Source organism: Aspergillus uvarum, assembly GCF_003184745.1.
Source record: "Aspergillus uvarum CBS 121591 unplaced genomic scaffold BO82scaffold_39, whole genome shotgun sequence".
Lineage (NCBI taxonomy): Eukaryota > Fungi > Ascomycota > Eurotiomycetes > Eurotiales > Aspergillaceae > Aspergillus > Aspergillus uvarum.
In genome coordinates, this window is record NW_020291336.1 from 1 (window position 1) to 11257 (window position 11257).

The window sequence follows — 11257 nt, forward strand, 5'->3', positions numbered from 1 at the left end:
CCCAAAAGATCTCGGGATTTGCAAAGACAACGGAAAAAATAGTTGGGGGTTTGTCCTGTCTAGGAAAGAGATCTCCCTTACCCCTCCGGTCAAATGTTATTGCCTACGGTTATGTTACGGGGCTTTACTTTATACTTTCTTTGTTTGTGGACCTCATCTTTCGATGCTGAGTGTGAGAAATAAATTTGTGGGTCGGGCTTTGAGATCGTTGCTCCTTTTGCTTTGGATGTGGGTAAAGTTGGGTGTTGAGTGGTGGGATGGGGGTCCGGTGTCTTTGAGAAGGGGTATCTTCTATCTACTATGTACAGTAGATTATGTCTATAGGTTGAATTGATGCTTAAGGGAAGAGGGGGCGGAGAGGGAGAACTAAAGAGAGAACTATCCAGTCGGTAACTCAATTAGCAGAGAGGCTATATTAGCTTATGGTAGGCAACGTTAGGTAGTCTTCTGTTCGTAGTGCTAGATTGCAGCAATCATACAGTAGGTAGCTCTAGTAGCCACTAACTTATAGCTGAACACGCCTGCCTGACAGGAAATGTACAATCAGCACAATTCAAAGGAAAATTCACCCCCTCAACTACACGGACTACTCCGTACCTTTTACACTTGACACTTTACACTTCACTTGACTCCCACATCAAAAGTCCCGTTTACGTACGCGTAGAACCGCAAACTGGGAACAAAAAGCCCAGACCCCAGAAGTATAAAGAAAAACTTACCCTCTTTTTCTCATCCCTCATCCCTCATCCCTCATCCCTCATCCCTCATCCCTCATCCCTCATCCCTAATTCCCCCCCCTTCCCTTCCGGCGGGAGCACCCACAATACTAAACCAGGATATCCCATCGTAGTCGAAAATCACCCGTTCTTAGCCGCCGTCAGTGCGTAGGGGATTTTCCCGGGTCCAGACGGTCAGTCAAACCCATGGACCCATGGTAAACCCGGCAGCCACACATTGAAAGGAAATTAGGACCGACATGCCCTATGCACCTAACTATGTATGTTCCATGTGGAATGGACCGCTGTCAGACCAGGGAGGGGATGGGAGAAAGTTTGGGCAAGGCGTGAGGTGTGAAAGGGGGGGGGGGGGAAAGGGGGATGGGAAGAGGGCCATTTCATGGCTGTTTACCTTTCGGTCTTTCTTGTTTGTTTGTGCCCTTCTGTAAAGTCACTAACGGTAAAAACGGGATCTAACTGTCGAGGTACAGTGCTGATGGGGGAGGAGATAGGTCTGGGCCCGTGACATCCTTCTTGTCTGGTTCGCACGGTGATCGGGCTAATTAAGTGGAGTGAACGGAGTGGGTTTTGCTAGACTAGCAATTCTTCCGATTGTGGTGGATAGACAAGTGGGAAACTGGTTCACCACCCACAATCGAGAACGAGACTCCATTTCCGCAGCGGATGGTGGGGCCGCACAGCCGGTCACTGCGACTAAGTTACTTTCCCACTTAGGGCTCGGACGGGTACGTTTTGAACAGGCAGAGGGGGATTGGCGGACACGGTGTTTACATATCATCTTCAATCATGATTTCAAAAAAGTTGAAGGCCGGTACTCATCGGCTTTCTCAGGCGATAAGTTAGAGCTCTGGGAAAGATCAGTCGCAGGGAGGGAAGAAGGATGCATGGGAGTACTGGAGTACTGTACGTACAGTCACAATTACTCCCATAGTCCTGACTCCCAAATAGGTAGGTCGATAGCGATGCAAGCAAAGAAGCCACCACTTACGTAGCCCCTCTAATTTAATCCGGAGATTAGATCGCAAACAACAACCGTCTCCAATGATAATCCCACAGCGGGATTAACATCGAATCAGGTTGCTCGCTTGGAAGCCAGCGAAACTGGCAACTGATCTAAGGATGATGATGGTCAATAAACAGCATCGCAACGGCAATAGTCGGCTGGCTAGTCGAGAGCAGGCAAACAAAGCAGCAGAGCTATTTTTTTCGGATTTGAGCCGGTTTTCACAGTCATACCCGGGCGAAACTATAGCCACAAACCGGCCCTTCCAACCCTGTTGGCACATCCACCACACCCACACTAAACCTTCGACGGTTGACCGGGCACGGCGTCCGCTTGAGTCCGACTCCGACGAAGGCCAGTCCCTCTCGTAGGACCGGTAGCTCTGAAATTCAATCACTTAATCAAGCCCCGTAAGCGGTCTCCGCTATGCTGAGGTTGTGATAGGGCCCCCCCTCCCTCCTTCATCGACACCAGGCTGATTCTCCTGCCGACTAAAATAACGCCCCGTGCCCGGACTGAGGCGGCTACAGTGCGGAGAACATTCCCACCCTCCATCTGGAGCAGAGAGTGGCGTTGTAGGCAAAGCTTTCTACTATCGGATGTGTATGTGCCAGAATCTCCCCTCCGAGCCAGCCAGGGCCAGTTTGCGACTCCGTCGGGGAGGGGAGCTTATGTAAAATGACGCCTTCGGTAGCGATCGGCCTTGAATGGTCTAGAATAACCCGGTTGGGAGCCTGCTTGCTTGTTGATGTATGGTGGTCAAGTGCTCTAGCTCCCATCGCCCGTTCCTAATCCACGGAAACGTTGGTTGTCATTCTCTTTCAAGTTCGAGTTTAACCTGCCGCTGACTCATGGTGCCGTACAACGTGCGACGCAACAAAGAAGTTGCGCGTAAGCTTAGTCATGAGGGCAAAAAAAACAATCCGTTCATGAGCAGTTCGCTTCTCAAGTTGGAGAAATAACTCTTTTGCGTTGCGATTGCCTGCCGGTAGAGCAGATCGAGTCTCCGAAACCAGTTGATGGGTCTATACCATGTTTGTATAGAGCACGTTCGCTTTCTCGGCCCTTCCCATGGAAGATGGGGCCGCAGATATGGAGACCAGACGGAGCCGATCCGGCCGAAGTCGAGACCTACAGAAAATATAGACAGACAATGTCTGAGTGAGTAAAGTGAAACAAAACAACCAAACCCAGACCATGTTAAGCCAGCGGAGCTCCAGCGGGAGAAGCCTTCGGTGGCTAGATCGCGATCCACGCGCAAATCATGTCGGAAAGTATCGGTCTTGTCGATGCTAGAGGATTGCTGCTAGCCTGCTAGCCTGCTGTTAGATTGGAGTCGGAAAAATAACTCATTCCAATCCCACCCATGCTTTTTTTTTTCTCTTACCTTTACCGTACCCTTCCTCCCCCCGCGGGATGGTTGCATTCGGGGAGATTAGACACCCGCCATGGGGAACAGGAACCATATCCACCCTCCCCCCAAAGTGAAAAGCCTCCGTTCTTTCCATGGTTCGAATCCTCCCCGTGATTCGAAACCAAGGGACACGAGGAGAATAGAGTAAGAGGAAAGAATATAGAAGGAACGAAAGAGATAAAAAGAAAAACGCGATCGGCACCAGAGTGCCGAACGCCAAGGTACCAGTTGAGTAACAAACATTTGCTCTTGTCCGGATTTAACAACCCGGGGGTGACGGCTGCGACAGGACTAAGGCAAGTCAGTCGACCACTTCCTTAGGGCTGGCCACTGTCTCCTGCCAAGAAGGACCGAGCCGCTCAAGATTGCATTCGCCCCAGTCGAGATTCTGGACGTGGATGTAAATATGGATGTGGTAGAAGACAAGGTAGTTTGAAGTGGGATGCACTGAGCGTCATGACAATCGCGGGAAAGCCGACGCCGGTCCGCCCGTAAGGGAAGGAAGGAAGGGAGGGAGGGAAGAAAGGAAGGGGAAGGGGTGTATGGCTGTAATGTACGGCGTAGTCCGTATCGTAAGGTATTTTGTATGGTAATATATACATACACTATATGCTAACTATATGGCCAGCTACCAAAGCTTTGCTCGATGAATGTTCACATGCGCAAATCCATGCAATCCTCAGTTCAATACTCTCATTTCCCACAATAAAATAAGTTAAGTAACAGTAGAAGTAGGCAAAGTATGAATGTAGACAGGTAGCTTCAGTCCGCCTTGAATGTGTCCGTATACTATGATGGATATGTATCGTGTATGAAATGGATAGGCCAGGCAAGCTAATGATTATTCGATATCCAGTGGTCTCCAGAGCTATGCTGCATCCAGCTAGTCTTCAAAGGAAGTGACGATGTGATGATGATGGCTAGTCTGTCACTCTAACTAAGGAATCGGCCTCGGCGGAGGCCATCACAGACTAATATTAGCCCAGTGGGGTCGGGCTGCGGGGCAAACTTGCCAGTGGTCGGCCCTGGTTGAAGTCACGGCTTTTACCGTAGGTACTAGGCTATATCCATTTCACGAGTGGCGTGAGACTCCAGAATGATTGTCGCTGAATCCCCTCAAGAAAACATTTTCAGAAATGATTTCGGTGATGACGTTGGTTGACAAGCCATTAAATGGAGTTGGAAGGGACAAAACAGGGAAAATGGAGAAGCAGAGGAGCACGCCCTGCACACTGAACTCTGTCTAAGGGACAAAGAAGCAATTTAATAGATGAGACCATTTGCACCGGCAATTGAAGCGAGCCGGATGATTCGTTAAGGTTCGAGGTTCAAGAAGTGGGCAGACGTAAACCCTCAGTGTCCCTAGACTTTTCCAGATAAGTGAACGGTGAGACAGGGGTCTTGGGGCTTAGTATGGGTGTTTAATGCAGTGGCCAACGTGATGTGCATATTACCCCCAGCCGCCGATCACTACCTAGAAGCAAGATTCCAGGTTGATCAGAGACACGACAGGGGGTGGGGGTTTGACAAGTTGGAAAGGCAGAACATAAGAGACAAAGGAGAAGGATGAAAGAAAGCCAAGAGAGGCTAAATGGGTCTCCACCTTGGAATTGCAGAAGCAGCAGCTACTGCGACCGTTTCTTGGGGTGCACTATTGCCTTTATCTAACCTGTTTTTGTTTGACACACTGAGGACGCAGAACTAGGAGTGTCGGATAAAGGAGTGGTGAGGAGGGATTGGTTGACACTCAGAATACGAGTCATGAGGAGATGAAAGTAGTGACTTTGATTTTGCACCTTCTATGAGAGCTTCGAACCTCCAAAGATCGATAATCGCAACCATTGGATAACTTCAAGCACTGGAGCGGGGACGCCGGGGAGTCGCATCACCTGCTTTCTAAAGGTTGGTCCTCGATTAGGGTTGTGTCTGATCTGTACCTCGTGGGAAATGGCCGGGCGAAGCGAAACTGGCTAGATAGAGGAGATAGGTACCATCAAGTCATTTGGCGTAGGTATTGGTTGCTGTCTAGAAAGTTGGGTTCCTAGGCAGCCTCTATTTTAGTAAACGGTCCCGCTGCATCAGCATCATCAACGTTCCTAGTGTCGCTTGCTGGATCCGAAGTCTTAGGTTCGGATCCGCCCAGTCGATCAGATTCTGAATAGAATGAGAGGGGACTCACCAGGCCACATTCTGAGCGATGTTCGGCTGATCCGCTCAGAGGCTTTAAAGTTATTTCTAATATTTCCCTCCCTTTTTTGGTTCTTCTATCCCTTCATGGGGTTGGGTTGGAATTTGGACACCTCGGCGGAAGCGGAAGCAAAGCCCCCCGTCGTTCGCTTTGGAAGAGTGGCTCCTGGAATCTGCTCTAGGGAGCTTGATGTCGTCGATGCTCCGCTTTTCCCCTGTCATTCTCGGCGCTTTGGCTCGGGTTGGGGCTGGGGTTGGGGTTGGTTTCAGCTGTTGAAACTCTCTTAGCCACCCACCGTTCCATTGCCCGCTCGATCTCGTAATCTCTAACAAGTCGTTGGTGGTCTGAGATCGGCAAGTTCACAACGATAGATTTTTACTCAATGCATGCGATAGATAACCACGCCAAGAAACTCCAAGCGTGTTTATCAGACAAAGTGAGTGCGCCCTCGTTCGCAGGCTGACCGCCGTCACCCGTCCGTCTCCTTGTTCATAATGTTGCTGACAGTGACAGACAACTTTCCCCACTTGATCAAGCAAACTTCGACTGAAGGGGCACCTCACCAGGTCCCATACCGTAGAGACCATGCTAACGACTAATCACCAGCAACTAGTCGGTAATTGCGCGTTGAACCGGGCCACTAACCACTTCTAATTTCCACCAACTTAATCGACACGCCTGATCGTTTGGGAGCACGGCCTCTCCACAATTTCCCGTACCGTCAGACGTATGTTGCTTATATGCTTTCGCCTGATCAATAAGTAAGGCAACTATGGTCATCCCAGGGAATAGTGAACCAAGTAGGGGCGGGACGAGAGGGTCACTCATAAGATCGGGTGATAATCAACAGGACGAGAGAGGGATGAAGAATAGGTAAGAAGCAGTGCTCCTGTCAGGGGCATATCGTAATGCCGTATTCTTTCATGTATTGTGCGCGGTACCGTATTCTGTATTGAACTCGGTTCCGTGCCCCGAAGGATGACTGTTTGTGCAGCCAGTTGCTAACTATCTTCATGATCAGCTTATTCTACTGCACTTGTCGCATTGACTCGGGGCTTCTAGCCTTCGCGATGTAGCATACAAGGTGATTCCAATAGGAACGATAGAGGTTGGAGGACAATTTGGACCAATCATACTTAGCGTCATGCATCCGCCAAAAGAAATACTATGTAATGCTAAAAGAGTAGGAGGGATAAACTTTGCAGAAGCAGATAGTTAGTACGTACAGTACTCCCTCCAAGCTATTGAGGAATCAAGAAACCGGCCGGTGAGCGGCAAGCGACCGGAGGAAGGCACGGAACGATGAACGCCGTCTCAAACACCCTGCATCGATCAGAGTTGCATGCCAATGGCAAGCTTAAGAAAAGCCTGACACCGTTGCTTGCGTTCAGCCTAGTTCAGCCTAAGAACCCCACTCGCCCGTGAGCATGCCATACACATGGCCTCCCTGAGAATATGGTACAGTAGTTACTTACAGAGACTCGACCTCTCGAGTGCGGGAGCCAGTCATGCCGGTAGCAGCATCCCTCGATTACGACGACTTGACTAGCCTCCTTGGGAAAATCTCCAGTTTCATCTTTCCCTTCGTCTAAAATCGCCCTCCGAAGGAGAACTTGACGTTTGGTTGACACCTGCGCAGAACTGGTCTGTACCGAAGAAGAACATTCAATCCTGCAAACAGACCCTTTAGGTGGAGTTCGCAACATCGATGCTGGGATATCGGACAAAAGGAGGCCCCATATGCCCAGCATAGTACAAACAATGCTTACCTGCTGGACGCGTGCCGCATATGTTGTGACTGATCGGTGGACGAACACAACATAGGTTGAACAGCGGTTGTCTTATCATCCGAGACAGAAGGTTATGACGAGCCCTGGCATACATATGTCCCGACAGGCTCACATGGAATCGATGCATGAGGAATGTTCCTACGGCGCTTGGTTTGGCTCAAATGGCAACTAAGCGCATCGATAGCCTGGGTAAGGAAATCAAATGTCTTTCCCCTGAATCGAGTACCAGATTCAGGAATGTTGAAAGCGCTTGGTATAGATAGAGAGGGACGGTGGTTTCGTTCATGAATTTCTGTTATTTCCCGCTGGCCGACCCAAAAGAACCTTCATTCCCTTCTCAATGCCCGTGCCAAGCCCCACTACCGCTGAAGCCACCGTCTAATTGTACGAAAGGCATGGTGGAGCAAAGCCACTGATGATATTTGACAGGCCAACGTCCACCTTCAGGAAGGCGTCTGGGGCAACTGGCGGAAGATCGGGAGGTAGATGAAGGACCCGTGCTATCCTATGAGTCCATCTCTCTGTATCAAGCTGTGGACAAATTTTGGCTTCGAGACTGTATCGATCACTGCCGTGAGTCAAGGCTCGCTTTCCTTCCCTTGACTTAATGATTAAGGACGTAGATGTTCACTGAGACATGATGCAGGAAGCTAGCTGCCGGGAAGCGGCAGGATCAGAAGCCCACTAAAATGGCAATGATTGATCAGCCGCTTTCCAGGCTATGGGCTGGGGTTGCACAATCTGTAGCAGTAGTGACTTCGAGGAACGTAGATGATTGACTAATACATCGCCTGCCCATGAGTGAGAAGAGGAGAATGAATCATTCGTCGAGCACACTGGTAGGCAGTCTCTCTGTTCATTCAAACCAAGCTCGCTATTGGGAGGATGGGAGAGAGTGTGTGTGATATGAGGGATGACGGCATTCAGTTGCAACAAGTGCAACCCATCCATTAAGCAATTTATGCCCAGGTCTGGACTTGAAGGGATCTAATCCATATGTGGTGAATAGAGTGCTCTTGATTAGTGGGGAGGCCGCGGAGGGAGGAGATGGAGGAATGAATCGTTGTGGTGGTGGTGGTAATGGTGGTGGTGTGGCGCTTGCGGGAAAGTGGGCACAAGGCTGACAGCAGCAAGTCAGATCGGCTGTTCTCTTACCGGAGTGTAACCAGATCGAGTCGGGTCGCGTATGGCGGTATTTTTCTCTCTGGTCGAAACGTCCCGTGGACTAAACGAGGGGGGAAAGAAATGGAATGGAATAAAAAAAAAGATAAAAGAGAATCCAGAAACAGCGAAAAGAACACTGAGGCTAGAACCACCAGTTTTGGGTGAACTAAAATTGAAGTGCTGATGCAGGTGTTATCCTCTTTCTCGCCGAACTACTCCCTACTTACTATTCTAGGACGACCTCATCGAGACAACATCACCACCATCCATGGCTCTATGCACACCAAGTGGAGGCTGGCTGGCTGCCAGGGCACGGCACCGCCTGGTCTGTTCTCAAGGGCCATTGCCCTTATCGATCATCTGCATTCTCCTGAGCTGCTCGGGTAAGTCATGTCAAGGACTGCAATCGCCTGTGGCCTCTTCAATGCCGCGCCATAGAATTCCAAGCCAATTTTCAACCGTAGAGAAACTGAAAGTCTTAAAAGGATGAGGACACTGAGGTGGTATCATGCTGTACGGACCCTGTGGTATTGAATTTTACTGAGAAGTTACCACCCACCGGACTAAACTAACGGCTACTGTATCGTGCCTAATCCTCCCGCCGCCAATCTTCCACCATCATTCATTCCAGACCAGCCAATTCTCGCCTCCATCGCAAACCTAAAATGACCACCTGAGTGGATATTGCAGCCCAAACATGCCGGGGGGAATTTTGCGTTCATTCAACACTTAGTGCATCTTCTGGAACGATTCATCCTCGTCACTGGTCAGTCGCATACTCGTAGTCCAAGGTCTGGGTGCAACATTGCCTGAAGCAGGATTCGCTCCGTACTCTTATCTCTATCGAGACTGATGGATTATTTACAGTAGTCCAACGCGATCTATCATCACGGGTATGCCTAAGTTAGTGGTAGATACTGACCCTCAAGGCAGACCCACTGGTCCCTGCTCCATGTGTGTCGGCAGCGTGGGAATAATAATAGACAGTTCTTGAATTACCTACTCACCTAGCTACAGGTTCTCAGACAGAGCTCATTTTAAGAGGACCTGAATCACCAGAGTCCCGGTTGTAGTAAGCATTTGAACCTGGGGTTCTAGCTCCAGGCGGTAGATCTGTCGGCGGAGAATTGATTGGCAGCCCGTGGACATAATATGTACGGTACATGCATACATGCATACGGCGTGCTCTCCACTCGGTCATCCGAAGTCCGGATGAACAATGTGATCACCGTCGAAGTGATGCCGTTCTTTCAGGGGGTCTACTTTCGTTTTCCTGCCGAGTTGCCCATGGACCTATCTGCCCAGGGGCTCTGCAAATCTGAATGTATTCGATCCGCGATAAACTCAATGTTTTGCATCGCATACCACTCTCTTCATTGCTGGGCTTCCGCGGTTCTTTGTTCCATCTTTGTTCGACCTTTTTCCGAATGCGAATCGAATATTCCGTCAGAGAAGTGACATCCCCGGTGTCTGCGCTGTTTACCGAGTTTCAAGTGCGTTGGCGATGACTTCCTCCTTTCAACCCCCATCACCCCATCCGCCTACCTACCCACTTCACCGAGGTCATTGCCTGTCAAACAAACAATTATAAACCCAAAAAATGGTGTTCGAGGACCGAATGTAAGCCGGCAGCCATTTTCTGCTACAAGGATGTTTCTTTTTTTTTACCCATTTTTCTTTTCTTTTTTTCTTCCAGTATGGCAGGAGGAGCTTCTACACTGCCTTTCTGTTCCCCGTCGAATTCCCTTCCGTGCTCCTGTACTCGTGAATTGTTTTCACCACCATGTCGCTGCAGGCTGTGTTCAATCCCTTGAAGGTGTTTACGGATTGTTGATATTCAGAACTTATTGGTATCTTTCTCACCAGTCAAAGCTTGTCTGGTCGATTCTCTATCTCACACTCAAGGATTGCCGCGGTTGTCTCTGGCCCTTCTGCTGTCCTGCATCCATCCTGGTCAATATTACACCACCTTCCCGCTAGTAACAAGCTCACTCTGATATCTCCACTAACCACTAACCACCAAATCCCTCTGACGCTGTGCTGCCCTCCATCGCTGCTGTTTTTGATTGCCCATTTTCTTTTTTTTTATTTCTATTTTCCCCCAGGAATATTTTTTTTTCTAGATTTAATTTAATTTATTTTCACTGTAACTCTTATTTTTTTATAATATTTTTCTTTTCTCTTCCAACGTCCCCTCTTCTCTCTTTCCCCTCTCCCTTCATCTTTAATTTTTTTACAATTTCCCCTTTCCCAAAGATCTTAGTCTTGTATCCCATTCCTGATCTGGAATAGTTGTTGATTGGGAATATTCTGTAGTGATGAAGGATGGGTCTCTTGCGCAGCTAAATAACGACCCTGGACCCTCCACATTACAGTCGCACTCGCATCGCACCGTTTAACCAACCCATTGAGCCAGGCCTTTGCTTTCTTCCCTTCCCACATAACATACACACACACACACAGAGAGAGACAGACATCCCTTCCCCTCTCCCAGTCCAGTCCAGAACCACACAGACCAGCGAGCCACTACCGTTGCCCTTCAGCTCTCTTTAACTTTGGTCCTTTACCTGTTCGTCTGTCCCTAGTCAAGATATCCTTCCCGCAACCGTTGTGGTGCCGCCCCCTCCTCTCTTCGATCTCTCCCATCTACTTCCTCCATCTTCCCATCGGGACTCGACTTTGAATCCCCCCCTTCCAAGACAAAAAGAAACAAACATTCTTCTATGTTTTCTTGACTCTCTTCCTATATCGTTTTTCTATTATTGCCAATAATAACGCACGCAAATTATCAAAGAGGAAAAAAGAGGAAAAGAAAACACCCACCAGGAAAAGAGACAGAACATTCGTTCACCCACGAGGAGCAGAATCAAAACAAGGAATACATCTTTTGAGGCCATTTGAGGTCAGTCATGACCGGTATGGTTCAGACTGACCTAGCTCATCCACCCGCAACTAAATTCA

The 11257-nt window shown here is 49.1% G+C and overlaps 2 protein-coding genes across 2 annotated transcripts; both read right to left on the reverse strand.

The window, feature by feature from the left end:
• Positions 1-1098: 1098 nt before the first annotated feature.
• On the reverse strand, positions 1099-1553 carry BO82DRAFT_355682 (uncharacterized protein; the record flags this gene model as incomplete). Its single annotated transcript, XM_025635518.1, has 1 exon — positions 1099-1553. A coding segment is annotated over exon 1 (236 nt), but the record flags the coding sequence as incomplete, so codon positions are not given.
• Positions 1554-5826: 4273 nt separating this feature from the next.
• On the reverse strand, positions 5827-6205 carry BO82DRAFT_355683 (uncharacterized protein). The gene has a single exon (XM_025635519.1). The coding sequence runs from the start codon at positions 6168-6170 to the stop codon at positions 5952-5954; it is 219 nt and encodes a 72-aa protein (XP_025490306.1). The 5' UTR covers positions 6171-6205; the 3' UTR covers positions 5827-5951.
• Positions 6206-11257: the final 5052 nt, after the last annotated feature.

What these genes read in the sequence shown, in the direction of transcription:
- BO82DRAFT_355683 (XM_025635519.1), bottom strand. Translation starts at nt 6,170, where the DNA reads ATGAGTGACCCTCTCGTCCCGCCCCTACTTGGTTCACTATTCCCTGGG.